General features: G+C 39.8%; 1 protein-coding gene across 1 annotated transcript; it reads right to left on the reverse strand.

Moving 5' to 3' along the window:
* Nucleotides 1-10,911: 10,911 nt before the first annotated feature.
* Nucleotides 10,912-20,061, reverse strand: LOC140155770 (uncharacterized). Its single transcript, XM_072178733.1, has 2 exons — nt 20,009-20,061; nt 10,912-13,854 (listed from the first exon to the last, which is right to left on the reverse strand). The coding sequence occupies exon 2, from the start codon at nt 13,804-13,806 to the stop codon at nt 11,629-11,631; it is 2,178 nt and encodes a 725-aa protein (XP_072034834.1). The 5' UTR covers nt 13,807-13,854; nt 20,009-20,061; the 3' UTR covers nt 10,912-11,628.
* Between the last annotated feature and the right edge of the window lie 843 nt (nt 20,062-20,904).

Raw genomic sequence — 20,904 nt, forward strand, 5'->3', positions numbered from 1 at the left:
TGCCCTGTGGGATGCTGGCCGCTCTGCTATTTAAGATTTTTATGCATTTGTTTCTACAGTACTTTTTAGCCCATTTTGGACAAATTTGTTGTACCTTTTAGCTCATTTTTATCATTTTCATCCAAGTTTGTCCCCCACCTTGAAATGTACCTTGCTGCCCCTGCCTCCTGCAAAAGTCCTGGCTACATCACTGAGCAGATGAACACAATTTTATTCACATCCCTCTTGGCCCCCTGTGGCCTGCTGGCTGATCTGATATTTTAGATTTCTATGCATTTATTGTACTTTTTATTTGTTAGCCCATTTGGGATAAATTTGTCGTACTCTTATAGTCCATTTGTGACAACCCCCCCATTAAATTTGCCTTGCCCCCCCCCCCCTCTCTCTCTCTCTCTCTCGCTGAAAAAGTCCTGGCTACACCACTGTGCAGCTGAAACAATTTTATTCACATTTCCTTACACTCTATTTCATATAAAGTTATCATTTCTTTTTGGCAACCCTGATTAATTTGTTCTTCAAAAGTTTCACTTACAAACTAATTCAATAAACAAACACTCTACTGTTGACTATATGTTCTCCATAATAAAAATTCCTTTAAAAAAGGAATGTGGCGCCCAATGTGAACTTGGACGTGATATGGTGAATTCCATAGTGTGTAGATTTGGTATTATAATGATTTTTCTAGGGAAGAGTAGAAGATGATCAAATGCAAGAGAAATGTGTTTGATTGGGGAAGGTGTTCTGACAATCCAAATATAAACTTAGTCCACCTCAAATGACCTGTAACAATTTGTGATTGACATTACTTAATTCACCTCGGATGACTTTGATATGACATTCAACATTTTCGCGCTTACACCAATCATATATCCATAACAATTTAACTCTTACAACTTCCTGTCAACTCTCTAATTTAAAACTTTAAATTTCACAGTCTGTTTGCCTTTTCTGTCTTGTGCCATTTAGTACACTACAGTTTGTTACAATAATTAAGATAAGCAAACATTGCTGGATAGATAACAGGCTTTAGTTATTTACTTAATCCAATCATGGAGTAACCGCTATATAGATTCTATGGTAATTAGCAAACAAAAGCCATCAGTTTAAGAAAGCTCGTTGATTTATCTTAACACTATGGACCATAAGAGTCTCATCCCAATGGCATAGTCCAATAACCTCAATTACATAATCATAGTGCAAAATTTGACCTCAAGTTGCAGAGTATGAGTTTGTGTACAAAGGATGAATGTACAAATGTATTAGGGTTTAAGAACTGTTCCCATGATAGATGAGCATGTTGTGGATCCTAGTGTGTGGTCAAATGTCACCGTCTATCGGGTTCTAAGGCACACGGTAAACTGGTTGAACGCATACAAAGGTCAGGATTTATTTGGTGTTTTTATAAATCCTAATTTTGTATTTTAAACAAAGAATATACGCTCACCATTTTATCCCGTGCATATCAGAAAACAATAATAAAATAAAATCCAAGCAAATTGTGGTTTTATTTCTGAGCTGGGCATACTTTTAGCAAAACAATTGCGAAGGCAATCTAGCAAGAGTGAAATTAGAAGCCGTTCACAAAGACATGCCTATATTGTGGCCCCTCCGTAGAGGGCGCCACAAAAACACAGAATACATGCTAATGTTGATAAATTAGTTGAATAAACAATAGATGTTAATTGAGTTTCTACTGTGTTTGAGACTACAGGCATACTTCTACTGTGTCATGTAATAGTTGAGACTACAGGCATAATATCCTCACACCGATGACAGGATCTTCTCTGGTCAACATTAGTGTATTGTGTTGGCCTGAAAAGTTTTAGCATGGAGGTGCTCTGGTAGTGGCTTTGAAACTAATTAACATAATTTGACACCCTTAACGTAAACAAAAACAAAATTGGACGTTTTATTGGGGTGCGGACAACTTTACTCTACGCAACGCAAAAATCCGTTTTCCGAAATAATGTAAAACGTAAAAGTTTTTAGCCTTACCAAGTCGCCAAACTCAGTAATTTATTATAGATACTATAGGCCTTGGATTATATAAATTATTTTGATAACACTATGGAACTTGAATGACAAAGGCCAACAAACTACCGGCAAACAATAGGCCTATATACTCAGATACTTTGCTGATAGCCTATGGTGTGTACCATTTATATAGACTCATAGGTCCGTATCATGCACAAAGAGTTAGACCGGGTCTAAATTTAGACCTGGAATTTAGTTCCATATGGTCCTTTCCTCTTTATTTCCTTCCCAGAGTAGCTAGCAAATTCTAAAGATTTTTAAGTGCAAAGTAAAAAAATAATAGGCCTACAAATTAACTTAGAAAATGCAAAAGAAAATGTCGTTTCTCCAAAGCCAGGGACTAAATCCCGGGACTAAATCCCACAGCTTCCCACCTATATAAGGTCTTCATCAAGGCGTGTCGCTCTAGAGTCTCTTTCATCTTTGTTTTTATTTTCGTGATCCTAGCATCCTCTTTTTATGTCATTTTCATTAGATATCCACGAAAAAACCGATTCCCAAAATTTCAGTTGATTCCGATTTTGCGTTTGCGAGTTATGCATGATTATGTGTATTACACTGCTCCATAGACGATGCGTTGTTATTTCGTTCTGGTGCACCAGAACGAAATTCAAATTTCACGATATCTTAGCTAAACGAATTAATCTGCAAGAGATATTTTGTACATAAACATTATGTAGCCCCGGTATGTAGCCAGAGGTTTCCATTGATATAAAAATCTCAACTTTTTTTGAGAAAAGTGGGGGGATGAGGCTGTGGATCACGAAATGCCCCTTTAAATTAAGTTTCTATTTTTAAACTTTTATATGTTTCATATCTGTTTTAAATTGTTTCATAATGTGTATTTTTATATTGCTTGTATTTTCTTGCCAATTCAGTTCGTAATCATGGTAATATTTTATTGTATTCTGGCGCTTAGAGGCCGCATTTGCGTGTATTAGGCCATATAAAATTAATATTTTGGTTCTCGTCCAGAGGATTTTCATGAATTGATGAGGGAGGGAGGTGTTTTTGTTTTTTTTTTCCAATGTAATCAGCATTGTCAGTAGTTTTCGGTCTTTTCCAACAGTGCTCGAGGAAACGATGAGGCCCTTTTTTTTTCAAATGTAAGATTCTCGGATAAACCCCCTAGAGTAGGCCTACCACAAAAAGACTTGGAAGTGATCCTTGTTCTCTAATAAACTTATTTATATGTATGAACAATTCATAAATCATTCCAAAGTCTAAAATAATTGAAAAATCTAAAAAAAATAAAAAATCTGACAAATCCCAGAAATTGAGGAGGGAGGGGACGAGAACCAAAACATTAATTTTATACGGCCTTAGTGCGCCTTTTAGAAATCTCGTATTATTATTATTATTATTAACTTCAAACCCGGTCTAACCATAATCAGAATATACCCACAGACTTTCCTAACACCCCGCCTAACACGCGTTAAAAAAGACCATTCGGCCTAATGCTGAGCTGTTAAAAAATTGCTAAAATAGAGAAAGATGTATTTCCGGTATGTCACGAGGCTATATTTTAGAAATAAAATTTCTGAACGGGGACTCATCATGTATAGCATGCAGAATGAACAAATTAGCCGCTAGTCTACGTGATGGAATGAAAAAATAAATAGAAAAACTATAAAAATTGCCAGCTCAGTGGCAGCCATTGGGCTATTCCAGAAAATAGGTGCACACCCCCTATAGAGGAGTAAATTTTCAATCAAAGAAATGTCCGGATTTCCAAGTTTGCTTTCTGAAAACGACTGGATTTCCACTGAGTTGCCAATGTTACTGGAAAAAGCTTGGAAATCAAATGAAGGAAAAATCACGGAAATGTTGAAAATGAGTTCTCATATTGAGGATTTCTGATTTTAAACTATTTTTCCGTCGGATTTTTTTGCCTTTGGGCACTTTAAAAGTCTGGATTTCCAACAGTCACGACTGGACAAAAGTCCGGATATCCGAACTCCTCTATAGGGGTGTGCATCTATTTTTTGGAATAGCCCATTAGCTGGGTCCCCGTCGGCTCCATTTCACCTAAAATGTGAAACGGTGCGGCCTTGGAGGGTATTTTAAATTGCATTCTATCACCTGTGTTACACGTCAGACAAAAGAAAGATGACAGTTTACAACACAAAAGAATCTAATATCGATTTTTAAGCGGCTTTTATCCACCCAATTGGGCAGTAACACTGACCAGTTAGGTGCTGCTGCTGCGGGGACCCAAAAAATGGCCGACCAAATCCTGACCATGGCTTGTTGGATTCGTCTATAGGGCCCTACAGTAGAAAAAGGTAATGAATCGGAACGAGACGCTTAATGCTATCTTCAGTAGATAGCGAAAGCAGCATGAAAAAAAAACCCCAATAGGCCTAATACGCCTACCCAAAAGCCATTCGGCCTAATGCTGACCTACTATGCAGAATTGCTAATTAATAGAGAAAGATGTAGGCCTATGTTCAGTACGTCATGGGGCTATATAGCTCGTTCACGTAGCGGTTCCGTTGTCCCACTGGCCTATACTACATAGATATATTGCATGGCGATCGGAGTGTTATCGTCAGAGCACCTCGGACTAGGGGCTATTATAGGCCTATTATAGAGATAACTAGAATTGACCTTCACATTATTTGCCTCACTATGGTGGCCGTTCCCACCCATATTTCATGAACCTGCAGCAGTCTATGGCGATTTGACCCCTAAGGTGACCGTTCCCACCAAATTTCATGAACCTGCAGCAGTCTATGGCGATTTGACCCCAGATGACCCCAAATTGACCTTGACATTTTTGTTTTGCCTTGTTTCAGTGGTCGTCCACAAAATTTCATGAACCTGCGACAATCTATGGCGATTTGACCTCGGATGACCCCAAAATGACCTTGACATTTTTTTTTCTTCCTACAGCACGGCAGTCGTTCCCACCAAATTTCATGAACCTGCAACAATATTGATCCCGGATGACCTCACAATGACCTTGCGATTACGCAAATTTTGCGCTGAAAAGCAAATCAGGTCAAGAACCTCTGGCTGTGCTACTCTCCACCAAGTTTCATCACTGTAACTCGTAGGCCTACAGATATCCAGATAATATGTGCACAAGGTTATTTTGCTTGATATGCATAAATTATGCAAATTAGGTACTTAATTACCATATTTTGCGACGAAAACCTGCTAAAATTTGGAGACCGCCAATTGCCACCCCTCCACCAAATTACATCACTATACGCCTTACCAGTTCCGAGAAATTGCACTCGCAAGCTCGGACGGACGGACGGACACCCCGACCGACAGACGGACAACCAGGAAACATAATACCTCCGGTGGAGGCATAAAAATTCTGAACGGGACTTAGTACAAGCTGAGACGAATATCTATTCGTCTCAGGTACAAGAAAGAACAAAATAGCCGCTTATACGTGATGAAATAAAATATAGAGAATAAAATGTGAAACTTGTCTTTGGAGTACTATAGTATGTGTTAGAAATAAATGACACGGTTTAGGCCTACTGTCATTGCGTATTTTGAAATTGTTGACGTTTTAATGATCCCCGATTTCCGGTCGATTATTTTAGCTGTGTCACGTCACGTGCATGACGCTGCCGGTGGTAACCAGCCTAGCCTAACTTCAGTAAAAAAAATATGATCGCCGATATCGATGTGATGTGGGACTTGCATAGGATTACACAGAGATATTTCTTGCCAAAATTTGACCATTTGTAGGCAAGTTGGCCTTACTTTGTCTGCGTTATGTGAAAAGGACAGTCTTAAGTAAGTATACGTGCAACGCTTTTGATGTTTTGGGAGACAGTGAGGGATCCGAAACAGCGGGTGGCGGAGCTTATTCTTGACTGTTTAATATTCATTCAATACGCTGCCTTACGGTAATAGTCTTATACGATGGACAGATAGTATCAGTTTGTGAATGAGGACATCGTAGAAGTTCCTTGTACAAGGCTTAAAGCTAGCATTTCAAGTATCTCTTATGGCAAATAACAGATGGTGCACGCTGGAATCTCTTGAGGCATTGTCTTTTTAAAGACATTTCTTGTTTTCAGTGAGACGCTAAAAGCTATCTTCAGTAGATAGCGAAGAAAACATGGAAAATCAAAATATACCCTGCATTCTGCGCGCGTTAAAAAGGGCAATCGGGCTAAAGCTGAGTTATGGTCGTGTGTCTTGAGCTCGCCACCAAAAAAAAGGTGGCGACGTTACATTTTGCCAAAGTCGACTCAAAACAAATGATGATATCTCTGTTAAAGGAGGATTTCGTGATCCTAGCATCCTCTTTTTATGACATGTTTCAGTACATATCCACGAAAAAGCCTATTCCCAAAATTTCAGTTGATTCCGATTTTGCGTTTGTGAGTTATGCATGATTATGTGTATTACACTGCTCCATAGACAATGCGTTTAATTTCGTTCTGGTGCACCAGAACGAAATTCAAATTTCACGATATCTTAGCTAAACGAATTAATCTGCAAGAGATATTTTGTACATAAACATTATGTAGCCAGAGGTTTCCAGCGATATAAAAATCTCAACTTTTTTTGAGAAAAGTGGGGGGATGAGGCTGTGGATCACGAAATGCCCCTTTAAGCAAGAAGTTATTGTCATGCTTGTGGTCTCATTTTATTGCTAAATAAAATGCACTTTCAACCCTGTAAAAAGAAATACTTGAACTTTTTTAATACTGACACTGTGCTTCATAGAATTCAGAATGGGCAGGGTGGCGGTGGTGGGGGATGTGGTTCACACAAACTCTATGGGATTGGTATTTTAGTGCGTAATCTGCTTCTGTAAAGGCTGTAAATTGGATTTGGACTCTATTTAGCATCTAAAAGACTAATGGCCTTACAGCTAAACAATTCTACTAATTGTTTTTAATCATTTATGATTGGTTTCGTCTAGACGAGGAATCTAAATATATTTTTTCTGTATGGGTTAGGGGAAAAATGTTTAGGTTCAAAATATGTTGAATTGTAAAAAAATCTAACATACTTTGGGACACCCTATATTCCGAGATTACCAAACAGCTGTGATTTTGGTTTTTTCCAAAGTCAGTTGGCTCTCCATATCCTCTAACCAAATGAATGTTGTTTACTTCCAGTTTATTACTGTAAGTTGGTAATAAGCAATGCATTGTGTGGGCCATTTTTTATCAAAATCTTTTTTATTCCACCCTGTATAACTTGCATGTCACCCTGTATAATGAGTTGAAATGTATATATTTGAATTGCTTATGCCTTCAGCTTTCCAAAAATGTATACTTTTGCTAGTTTAGGGTTGACGATTGTGGAGATAATCTAATTAGAATCCCGGTTGGTGTAAAAATTCATAATATTTGTCATGTAACGCTAAGGGTGGCGAGTTCAGGACACACGGCCTTATTAAAAAAGTTTTTACGTAATAGTTGCGGCAACTTTGCTACAGGCAATTCCTCCCGTCCGTCTCCTATGCTTTCTCTCATGCATTCTTCATCTCTTTATCATCGCTCTCCCCTCGCCATAAGCACTTTCTCCCCTTCTATAGGCCTACTATACCTTGGTTGTTTGGTTGTTGTAAGTTCTTGCAGAAGGTTGGCTATAGGGTACATTCGCATTATTCATAAGGTGACCGAACCATCTTGCAATGTATAGTCTGGTGCCCATGCACCATCTTTCTGATATCCTCAATTCTGATCTTCCCTCCCTGATTGGCGGTCTTCTAATATATAGGCATCTCATTTCACAGGATGGTTTTTGATTCGTTTGTTGAGAGTACAGATTTATATATTTATTTATAATGTAAAAAATCGTAAGGTCAAAATTCTTTCATCCTCTACCATCATAGGCCCATACCACCCGTCTCTCTCTCCCCCTCGCGTGGTTTCTTCGTTCGCTGAATTTCGTTCAGAAGAAGATCAAAAAGGTGTGTGAGTATAAGAGAGGGGCCTTTTCCTCCTCCATTTTGTGTCCGGATTTTGTGTCTGTCTCCCACTTATCTGTCCTTTCTTTATTACTCAAAGACGACGAAGACACTCTGCACATATTAGACTCGATATCACATTAAGAAATACGACGTACAAACTTAAAATTGAAATATCTATAAACTATAAAGTTTTAATATTTCATAGTTGTAAGCATTTCTTTTCTAAAAATACTACAAATAGGGCCTACATATAAATATATACGTTGCTGTAAAATGTGCTAAAATATCGTATGATATAAAACGTGTTAAAATATGTCACGTAGGCTATAGGGTCTATACCTTAAAACGTTCCCTGAAAAAATGCAATTGGTTTCAAAACCAACCCCCCCCCCCGTTCTCGCCCCTCACACACACTTGTGAGATTCTTGAGCATCTTGGCGAAAAGAAAAACGGTGTCGAAAATTCACAATTTTAGACGGGCCTGAATACGGTTAGGCCAACAAAAAAAAAAGTTTGTCTCAAAGCTCACGAAAAATTTAAAAACAAATGCAAAAAGTAAATTAAAAAAAAAAAATTTTTATTCCCGACTTTTTTCATGGTATTTTGAGAAAAAGTCTGATTTTCGCCGATTTGTTTTTGTCAAATCGTGGGATTTTACAAACGCGCGCGCAAGCTTTGAGACGAACCTTTTTTTTGGCCTTAGCGAGAAGGGCCTCACGGCTAGCGAAGCGAGCCGAACATTTTTAGCACGGATCAGGCGTTCAAAAGTAAAAATGTTGAACTTGAAATTGATGTTTTTCGAAAGTACAGTTTATAAACCTTCAATGCAATGCCACATTTTGGCTTTTGAGTCAAAAGTAGAAATAGCGATCGACACTGATGTTTTTAATAATAAGTTTAAAAACGTCAATGCAGTGCCACATTGCAAAGCATTGCTTGATTTTACATTATTTAGGTGAAACGTTTAGTAGATAAGGAGCGCTACAAAAAAAACACAGAACCTGAGGAAAAAACATGCTGAAATGAAAATTCATATAGACTAAAACATTACATATTACTCTACAAGACAACACAGACATAATAGGCTACACTAGTATTAGCATGATTATAGTGGAAAGGCACTTCAACTAACCATGTTCCAGCACTCTCGGCAAATATAGTAAGAGGTGCAACTGACACTGAAATCCAGAAATATGGGAACAGGGGGGATTATCTGTCTCAATAATTTGGGTGAGGGCCTTGTGGCTCGAATTATCAAATGAAGAGCTTTGTTTCAAAACCCCTTACATTCACTTGCCCAATTTTGAGAACACATCAAAAAATCATCAAAAAAATCACTGATATCCCAGCAAACACAAAAACGTTTTAAAAACGTTTTAAATAAGTTATATTTTGACTTTTGGTTTAGGTAAAAACGTTTTAATAACATTAAAATGTCGGGTTATATAAAGGTCATGATAACGTTTTAAAACGTTTTGTATGAGAACACACTACAACAATTTTTTTAAATGTTTTCAAAAAATGTTATTGTAAACTATTTTTGCAAACATTTTTGCCAAATGTTGTGTCAATACTTAAATAACATTATGTTAAAATATTTGAACCCAGCAAACACAGAAATGTTCTTTCAATGTTTTTTCAAAACCTTTTAATAACATTTAAATGTCGGGTTATATAAAGGTCATGAAAACGTTTTTAAAACGTTATTGAAAATATTTTGGGCAAACATTTTTCGCAAAATATTTTTTCAACCACAAAATAACATTCTGTTTAGAATGTTTTATATCAAGTTTTCAAGAATGTTTTTGGAATGTTATTAAAACGTTTTTATACCCTTTATATAACCCGACATTTAAACGTTTTCTGTAAAACATTTTTGTTTGCTGAGCAGTAGATTATCAAAAATGTTTTTAAGATTATGAAAACGTTTTATACTCTTAATATACCCTTTATATAATCCGACATTTAAACGTTTTCTGACAACCTTTTATAACCTTTTGCGAATTATGTCGAAAACGTTTTGTGTTTGCTGGGATGTAGGGGTTTTCAACAAAAGCAGTTTTTGGCGGGATGCTCATCCTACCCAAGGAATATGAAAATACTTTGTCGAAATACATATAGCGACTGTTTGACACCTTTTTCTTCAACAAACAGATATAAAAAGAACATGATCATATTATCATGAATTGAATTTTAACAATTCGGAGATTCAGTGCAACAGAGCCTGATCTCCCTTGGATAATGTATAAATGCAAGCATGCTTATAGGCCCTAACATTACCCACATGAGGTTTAGGAGATGAGGCTTTGTTGCATTGAGCCCTCGATGTATGCACTCCAATGACGTACCCATAGTACAACAATATAGACAATTTCGGTCATAGGAGCGAGCAGAGAAGATAGAACGAGTGATCGGCAGCTAGCTGGGATATGACCTGATGGTAAGAATAGATACAAACATCTAATACATATGCTCAATCTATTTATATAAACATCTCAAAAAAAGTAACTAACCCCCCTTAAATAATGACCATTATTCAAAAACGGGTGATTGTATTACAAATCCGTAAAATGCGTTGGAAGCAGAATTTATTTCTGCACATTTTGACACCTCATTTGCAGCAATTGATTAAATATTGACGTCACAGCGTACATTTAAATCAATGTATCCAAAGATTTGAAAGTTGCAGTAAATTGTATTGATTTTGTATTCAGTGTAATGGAAGGAAATCTGTGTAATGACATCTGAGTGTTTTTGTATTGTAAAAATTTGTATGTAAGTGCAACTTTCAAATCTGGACCTCAATACATTAAATTGACCGGTGTTTTATTGTTTTCTGGGCTATCGTATCAAATGAGGTGTCAAAATGCGCAGAAATAAATTCTGCTTCCAATGCATTTTACAGATTTGTAATACAATAGCCCCTCTTTGAATAATGGCCATTATTTAAGGGGGGTTAGTTACATTTTTTGAGATGTTTACAAATGTTATACACAGTTTAATTAACAAAATAAAAATATTTATAGGGAGTCATGTGACGGATCCCCCGCGGAACAAGTCTTTGATCTCCGGCTTTGATCTGGCAATAGAGGCCACAGAGTTAGGCCTACTGAACGTTGCAATGGCAGCAAATGTTTTGATGAGATTCAATGAACGAGTAGGCCTACCAGGCAGACTTCTCTGGACGATCATGATAATGAAATCGTAGTCTTCAGTTACATCTCTGTATTTTGATACCAACTGTGCCGCTCTGGTTCTTCGCTAGTATATTATGGTTTCCAATATAAGTATTCATCAGTTTTATTTATACCCTCGGGTTCTGCCATATGCTCTTGTTCCGATTATAAATAACTTCAAGTTCATTAGTAATGAATCATTACCACATAAACATGTTAAAGGCACCTTAAAATATGTTATTTCTCACTCTCATAGGAGTCAACAAGACCAGAAGACGGTTACCTTCTTTCACCAGTGCCCTATCCAAACACACGATTTGGAGCAATAATATAGCCGTCATATCGGTTGAGACGATATACCCAGGCGTCTTGCTGCTAAAACTGCTTCGCACGAAATAAACCAGAACCCACGAGTATTATTTGAATAACACTATACAGTAAGAGCAGCAGCAATTTCACGTACTGTAAGATCCTGTCAGTTTCGACAAAATAGTGCTCTAAGCAAAACCTGTCAACATTCTACTGCGATAAGCTGTTCTCTGGTTCCTCGCTACTGAAAACCTTCACACTAAACAAATCAGCAACCACGAGTAACCCGGTACTAGATAGGGCCAGTCCTAATGGATTATTCAGTTTGGTTTCAACCACGGTTTTCACATATTCACCATTGCTACTGTAGTAATGTACCTGGCCTTTCCCTCGCTTATCTTCCTGCGATGCGACGAAGAACCCCATGGTTCTGTTATCCCAAACGACGCCCGACACATACGGCACATTCTCAAGTTCATATTTCTGCGTTGGGCCATCCGTTCTACTCATATTGACCGTGAGAACTCGAGAGCTCTTTTCTCCGCGCGTGATCCCACGAGTGACAAGTACTTCCATATGGTCATTCACTGCCAGAAACATTGGCGGTACAGATACGTTCACCGTGCGAATGTGCCTTTCACTATCGTTAAATACCGACACTACGGAACGCAGAAAATCTCCAACATATATGCAATCTTTGTTATCAATAGCGATACAAGAAGAACACACTTTCGTATGACGTGGTTGGTCAGTCGGCAAAACGGAGAATTGCCTCAGATAACCGCCTTCGTTGCTAAATCTCTGAACTATTTTAGATTGGTCCACAACGAAAAGATGACCAATTGAGTTAAAAGCGACATCTTCTGCATTGTGGTAGTTCACCGATTTATTTTTCTTCTTCTTGCTCTTTATAGTCAACTTAAATTCCAGCATGTGTTGTGTAAACACGTCAACTCTATGTTTAGTATGGTCAGCGACTGCAATGTCATGGTTGGTGGGATTGACGCTCACACCACCGGCATTCCTAAAATTTCCATTTCGTGATGTCTTTTTACCAATTTTTCCAATTCTATACCACAGTGATGGATTATGACCTGCAGCAACTGGAGAATCCGACTTGGTACTAATTGACGGGCGACTTTCCGACCTCTCGGATTGCTGGTCTACATTACCCCCATCATCATCGACATCCATCAACTCGTCCATTTGTTCCCGTTTCGGCTCAATTTCTGGCTCATTTGAAGGACCAGGATTGTTCTCAGTCACATTGCCATGTATTATACTGTTGAAAAGGCTCCCAACATCGTTGTTATGCTCATGATGATTCTCCTCGTTTTCACGTTTCGGCTCAATGTGTGGCTCATTTGACGGACCAGCCATGCGGTTCTCATCCTCTGGACGATAACCGTAGATATTGTCAAAAAGGTTCCCCATCCCATTTACATCGTTGTTATGCTCGTGATGCTCTTCATTTTCGAGATTCGGCTCAATTTCTGGCTCATTTGACGGACCAGCCATGATATCATCCTCTGGACGATACCCGTTGGCATTTGTATTGTCAAAAAGGTTCCCCATCCCATTTCCATCGTTGTTATGCACATGGCCATTCTCCTCGTTTTGATGTTCACCATTACCGTTTATATGCAGTACTATATGCGGAGGTTCACTAGGCCTGCTTGACTGAAGTAGCTCCTCAACTGCAGCATGGACTTTATGATAAAGAGTCATAAACTCGTAATCATCCGATTCTATCAAAACCTCTGACATGAATTTTGCAGCGTGTGCGCGGCTTGCCAGCTGCTCATATTTAGCGGCAGCTTCTTTCAGGTCTGGAATACGGTCTTTTAATAATTTCCTGCGATCACCTGTCGACCCTGCCAGTGCAACCACATGATGGCTACGTTGAAAATGATTGGAAACCTTACACTGAATGCACATTACCTGGGAACATGTCCCACAGTAAAAAGCCAATGGCAACTCACGATGTATTGAACATTTTCGTACAGATTCCACGCGGTGATTTTCAAATATAATCATATCACGGTGTGCTGTCTCACACTTTGAACATAAGCCATGTCCACAAGTTTTACATTTCGCGCGAATCGCGGACTGTTTAAGACATGACTGGCACCTAGAAACCAATTCACACCGTTCATTTGACTGGTTCATCCGGGTTAGCAGTGCATCATTGCTGGGAAGTATATAGAGGTTCCCATCTGGAATCAACGTTTCTGCTCGGCAAAGTGGACATAAGATGACATGATGTCGATCTTCTTGTCTCTCACAAAGCCTGTCCTGTAGACATAGGTGACAAAAATTGTGCAGACATGTCAGAAGCCTGATGGGTTCACGATATTCTCTGTGGCATATAGCACATAGTTCCGCCATTGTTGTGGCCGTATCAAACGTACTTCTTGGCTAAGTCACTTGAAAGATCTGTATACAAATAGAAAAATAAAGAGACATGTTTTGTACAGAGAAGATCAGATTGACTGGCTTAGGCCTATTCTTTCCACAGGAAGTACAACCTCCAATCATTGGTTTCTCAGGTCTAAAGTCTATAGTTGAAACATTGGGTCGTTTTATCTTTTCAGTTTCGGTTCCTGTTTCAGTTTTTGGTTTCGGATCTCATTGTTATTTTGAAGTTTTAGCAATGTACGTGTGAACAATCCTGTTATTCTAGTCTTTTGTTGCTCACTGAAAAGTTGAACGAAGACAATTTCTGTTTTCGGTTTGGTGAGTTATGTTAATTTCTGACATGAAAACGTGAGATGAGAGGGTTGGTGCCAATCTAGACAAAAGAAGTGTCTAAATTTTACGGTCGTAAAATCGCGATAAGTTGTACGGCTTCAATTGACTTGCGTTTGGTGTATAGGCACTTCCGCCTAGGCGGGAGTGGCTCGTGAAAATAGCCTAGCATTGAAATATATATTGACCATGTTGCCAAGTTATAAGCAAAAGTCTTTCATATTGGCAATGAAACGAGCTCCTGAAATAACCAAGTATCTCCCAATGAGGCGTGCAAGCATGGCAAGTGGCGATTTGGTCATCATGTTATATTGAAATACAATACAATTGGAGTGAAGATAATTTATTCTATTCATTCGTAACAATGGAAATTGCTAATCTGACAATTGGTTGGGCCTATATGCGAGACTGGAGTTTATTCTAAATGTTTATTTTTGCGGAGCTGATTTTTTTCAGGCATTGATCAAAATGATAAATTTCACAAAACGGGAGGGGGAGATACTTGAGACTGACAGACTGAACAAGTGAGGGGAGGGCGAGGGAGAAAGAGAGGAGAGGGAGAGACGGAAAGACTAAAAGAAGAACACGAGAGGGAGAGATTGCCGGGGAGGAGAGGGATAATGATTCGGAGGGAGGGGGGGGGAGTGAAATAGGGTGTGCTACATTGATACAAAAAAGTCAGGGAAGGGCGACACAGGCCCGTAGCCAGGATCTATTGGGGGTGCGATCGGCTCAAAGGCGGATCTTTTGTGATTTAAGGGCTGCTTTTCAACGTATTTACAGAACAAGAGTTTTCATTCGAATTGGCAATTTGTCACATAAATGTGAACCACTTTAACGACATCCAAGGCCTGTTATAGATAAGCGAGAGGGGCGCTAGACCACTAAACACACTGGTGCTCCACACACTGTGTGTGTTCTTAATATAATCTTGTCTTATCCAGCCTTGATTGACAGCAGGCATCCACCTCTATTGAAATATTAAGCTGATTGATACTTCAAACTTCAATGAATTCAAATTACAGATCAACTCACATAATCGCTTGCGTTTGCGTTATCGTTTCTGAACAATAGAGCTCCCGAAACTGAAGAGATAAAACGACCCCTTGTCTTTCGATGATTTTCGAAAACGTGAAGTGCAAATAAAAAACATACCGGGGCTGCACCTCATGCTAAAAATAAACCAGTGTTGTACTTATGCTTCTTCTACTGATGCAATGTTTGGTTTTCAACCTGACTGGGTCATCATAATGTATAGTGATTGGTCAGTGTTCAGTTAGCAAAGTTAGTTGGGAGAAGTATATTTGTGACCCCGGCTCGTGACATAATGTTTGGAGGTTGTGAGTTGTCTGACGGGTTTCAAAATATTGGGTGGTTTTAAAGTAGTAACTTAATACCCTTTCCCGACGTTAGGGTGGTCTTAATCCTGGAATTATATTAACTTTCGGGCCTCGACCCGTTTTTTTAATTTTTTTGAATTTTGACCACCTTTGAGAAATTTGCACCAAATATGGACAAAAAGTGCTAAATTTTCAAAAATAATCACAAAAAAGCCTGATTTTCGCCCGAATTTCAATTTTTTTTTGGAAGTTTGTCAAAAATTCAAAAATATTTATAAAAAAACCGGTTCCTAGATATTTTATCTAGTTTAAAAAAAATTAATAATAATAAAAAAAAAAATTTCGGCCAAAAACCGTTCTGGGGATTTTCTCCAAAAATGAGTATTTTGGCCCAAATTTGACCTCACAGATGAATTTATCAAGTCTTTGCCATCCTAAATTTGTACAATTTTATACTACTTAAACGTGTTTTAGTTTTGGACAAAACGCTTCAATAACAAATGTGGTATTATATCTCAGTGGGCACAGGTTAGGATTTCGACGTTGTATCAACGTTGATACAACAACCCCACCGTTGTATCAACGTTGATACAACGTCAGGTGTGCCCGCTGGGCATATTATCTTATAATATGAACGTTTATGAAAAAACGGTGAGTAAAATTCTGGTGTTGTGCAAAAGAAATTTATTCAGTCTGTTTACCTACAAAAACCTGATTAATCAGGTTGTTGGTGAAACATTACAACATTTTAACAAGAGCAGCTGTGCTACTGCAGTTTGGGTAGTGAGGGGTGTAACTTAAATCACTGATTATATGACCGAGAGGTATCATCTGCCATATGAATGCTTCTCAGGATGCTTTCAGTTTAGGTCATGTAAAGTGCACACCCCCACCGCACCGCTTAGGTGTGTATCTCGGGTGAGGGGCCAGCCCCCCCACTCATCAACTTCTCTCCCTACAAGTAAGTTAAAGAAGCCTCGAATGGACGGATGAAAACGGAAACGACCCATGCCTGCCCAACGACTACGTGAAACAGACCTGATTTTACAAGTGAACTTCAAAGAACTATACTATACCAGGATACTCCCTCAGCTGTCGTAGAGACAGACCTACATCCAAACAGAGGAGGGCATGAATGAGGGATCGCCATCTTTTGCCTGGAGGGTATCGCCATATATCATGGCAGTGCTATTGATCCAGAGGACTTGGATCTGATGTTGTTTTCAGTCACAATGAAGTCACAGGAAAAACTCTTTGCTGCTGTCTCAGCTGTCTATAGACCACCTAGTGCTAACAGTGATATCATTAGCTATCTGAACTCCACCACCTTGTCAAAGCTCTCTGAATTCAATGCACAATCAGTAGTTCTTCTTGGCGACTTCAATGTCCACCACGAAGAATGGCTTGGCAGCCGTACAACAGATGCTGCTGGACGTCGCACACTTGAGATGTGTAATGTTCTTTTTGTCTAACACAATTTGTCAAAGAACCTACCCGGGAACTTGAAGACCAGATTCTTGACTTGGTCATCACTGATCTTGATGCCACCTGCACAGTACATGCAAGACTAGATATTTCAGACCACGGTCCAGTTCATTTTAAACTGAGCGTGCCGCTGTACAGAGATAAACCCTACAAGCGCAAAGTGTGGCAGTACGACAAGGCTGACTACTGGGGAATGAGACGTTTTCTTACATCTGCAGACTGGTCTCTTGCGCTCCAATCTGATGACCCAGAAGAAGCTTGCAGCAACATCACCACCATCATCAGTGATGCTATGGAGAATTTCATACCAGCAAAGCTCGTTATCAAGAAGACTGGAGACAAGGTATGGCAATCAAGAAGCGCCGATTATTCAGGAAGCTGAAAAAGAATACCACCAAGGAGGAGAAAAGAGTATAATCGTGCAGAGAAGGTAGCCAGAAAGAGCTATAACAGCAAGTTGAGGAAAGAACTCTCAGATGGCAGCCTCAGCAGCAAGAAATGTTGGAAAACTGTTAACACCTTAGCTGGTAAGTTCACCAGAGTTGATATACCAGTGCTTAAGGATGGCCGCCAAGACACTACATCAATTTAAGACAAAGCTGAAAATTCTACCAAACCTTTGCCGCTAAATGTCAGCTTGCCAACGCAGAAGAATCTGCTCCTGAAGTTCAACATTCAGCAACGTCCTCAATGGAAAAGATAGCCTTCAAGATCAAAGATGTTAGGAAGCTTCTCAGGAATCTGCAACCAGACAAAGCTACTGGCCCTGACGAAATCCCTGCAAGAGTCCTGAAGGAGTGCAGCGCAGAACTTGCAAGACCACTCAGCCTGCTGTTTGAGCTTTGCTTCTCCAAGGGAGTTTTCCCAAGCCAATGGAAGACTGCATCTGTCATTCCTATTCACAAGGGAGATTCGAAGTCTAATCCATCTATGTACCACCCTATCTCTCTAGCTCTGCTCTGCATCGCCACCAAGACAGTTTGGATTTAGGCCACACCACAGCACAGCTGACATCCTCATCATTCTGACAAAAGGGTGGTCCAACTCCCTGGACAGAGGCAACAAAGTGCGCCTGATTGCCCTGGACATCATAGGAGCATTTGACAATGTCTGGCATAATGGCATTTGCTTGAAACTCATGGCAAAAGGAGTATCTGGCAAGCTGCTCACCTGGATTAGGAGCTACCTGACAGATCGTTCCATCAAAGTTGTTCTATCTGGCCAGTCATCAAGTACTTCCTCCAACAATGCATCAGTTCCCCAGGGGTCAATATTGGGCCCACTTTTGTTCTCTGTCTTCATTGATGACCTGGGTGATGAGTGTGAAAACCAGCTAAACCTCTACGCAGATGATTCCACCTTGTTTTGCGATATTACATCTAGAGACAATCCTGAAGCTGTTACTGCTAGCCTAAACAGAGACCTGGAGTAAATGAGGATCTAGGCAGAGAGATGGAAGGTGACATTCGAGCCATCAAAATGTAAGGCAATGACAATATCATCAAGAAAGAGGAATCCAACAAAGCTAGATTTTCTGTTTGGTACCACCAAACTGGCTGAGGAGCTGGAGATCCTGGGAGTTACAGTTGACAGCAAGCTGACCTGGACAAAACATATCTCCAACGTCTCATCCAGAGCAGGACAGAAGCTGGGCGCTCTGAGGAGAGTTGCAAACAAACTTGATGTGAGAGGCAGAGCAACAGTTTACAAGGCCAAAGTTGGCAGTGTGATGGAATACGCCTCACTGTCTTGGATGAGTGCCAGCGCCACCACTCTAGGATGTAGAGTCTTACAGAGGAAGACTCTTCGAATCATGGGTGTGAGCGAAGAGGAAGCGATTACAGAGCTGAACATCACATCTCTCCATCAAAGACGTCAAGTTGCTGCAGCAACAGTCCTCTACAAAATGCACACCAGCTTGTGCGGTTGTGCCCACCTGATCTGAAGGCACTGCTACCAAAGCCATTAAGTCAGAAGAGCTACCCGCTCCAGCTTGTCCATGCCTTGCGCCATGCTCTCACTCACTACCATCATCCACACTGCAATTTAATAGCACGCCTCGTGAAGAAGGTTGGTGGCATGAATGGGACTGTTTTCAGTTTGACAAGCTGCCATTCACGATAGACAGAGGGGTCAGATAACTAAAAGCAACCATATATGCCTATAGTGTGGTCCAGGCATGGCCATGGCCTCCAGTTAGTTAGAATTTTTTCGTCCTATAAAATCAGGTTTGCTGGTGATCAATTCTGATGAGTAGGATGAGCCTTGACTGAAGTGAAGGTTCGTGGAGCAATCGCCAAATCGGAAGACTTCCATTTTGTTGTTGAAAAATTGAGACAGTGCATTTAGGTATGCAGTGACCATGTTCAAGAGTGAGATAGAAAGAATTTGGCTTACTCTTTTAAGTCATGAAGTATCTTGTTCTACGAACTTTAATAGTTGACCGCCCCTCGTAGGCCTAGACATTTTAAGTAAAGCCTGAAATCAGGCAATTGTCTGAAAACTGGCATCCCTTCGTGTGAACAGCTAGTCAGGGATGATTCTTCCTTCCTGTACACGGGAATAACAGCACTTATGAACCACGTAGGCCTATGTGGACCGGGTGAGAGGAAATTATACAATTATTATCTGCTAAAGTACGGCCTAGTTTTATAAATTGCAGTATTCCTGGACGCGGACAACCTCACCATACAATGCCTGTGATCATATGCAATATATACCGGGCAAATGATGGATGATACTTGCAGGCCTTGCTGCGGAATGATTCCAACAACAATCATCAACATACATCATGAGCTATCAATCATGTACATGTACGTAGGCCTCAGTCGGGCCTATCATCCAGCAAGTTCCCGCACTATCGCTAGTTCAATCACAGATTTCCTTCCATAGGCCCAATCTGTGGTTCAATCATCAAAATAAACACTTTCAAATATCAGCGGAAAACTGAGATGAGAACGATTTAATGCCCACTTTCTAAATTCATGATGAAACTCTGACGCGTTAAATTTACTTGCCTGCAGTTTTGTAAACAAGCTCCACCACACCGTCGCGTTGCTGTTGTGACTTTGTGAGTTGTGACCGTGACCCCGCTCGTGACACGATCGGCTTGGGATTTCCCCGCAAAAAGGCAACTGGTAGTAAGGCAGCAAATGTTAGAATTGTGCATTTTATACTAAAGTCTTCCAAATCAGCATGGCCTCAAATGGCCTCTTTAAGGTTATCAACTATTTTAAATTGTTGTGAGTTGGTAGTTCACAGCATCTTGCGAATGGTAGTGAGCTTTGGCAAAAATTGCATTAGTTTGTAGAAGAATTAAAAAACAGCATAAATGCCCAAAACTGCAATTTTGGACAGATTGATATGCCCCTACATAATTTAAAATCTAGATTATAAGTGAAAGATGTCACTTACAACATTTTTTGATCAAACTCTGATCTTTAATAACTTTTGACAAAATTTGACACATTTTCGTTCATTTTTCGGGTGTCCACACATAGGCCTACAGCATGCAGCTTCTCAGGACGTGTCAACTTGCATGAGCCACTGTTCCTGCTTAGCATGAGGGGTGGTGCAATAATTATGTGTACCCCCGGGGTGGTGAATTATAGGAGGGGGGGGCAAAGATATTTTGGCAGGCCAAAGGGGGGCAAGCATTTTTGGCAGGTCGAAAGGGGAGTCAAACGATTTTTGGCAAGCCGAAAGTGGGGGGGCAAGCGATTTTGGCACAGATATTTTGGGCGCCGTCGTTTCTATATTACGCCCTAAAAAGGTGTAGGAAAATCAAAAGGGGGGGCAAAGGCTTTTTTGTTTTTTTTATAGGGGGGGGGCAAAGATTTTTTGGCACAGGGGTGTTTAGGTGATGGTCCTTTGAGCTAGGATTCCCATTCCAAGATTAAAACTGGAGTTCTTC

The sequence above is a fragment of the Amphiura filiformis genome, chromosome 6, assembly GCF_039555335.1.
Source record: "Amphiura filiformis chromosome 6, Afil_fr2py, whole genome shotgun sequence".
In the NCBI taxonomy this organism is placed as follows: Eukaryota; Metazoa; Echinodermata; class Ophiuroidea; order Amphilepidida; family Amphiuridae; genus Amphiura; species Amphiura filiformis.

Coding starts and splice junctions, on each gene's coding strand:
- LOC140155770 (XM_072178733.1), bottom strand. CDS start 13,806: ATGGCGGAACTATGTGCTATATGCCACAGAGAATATCGTGAACCCATC.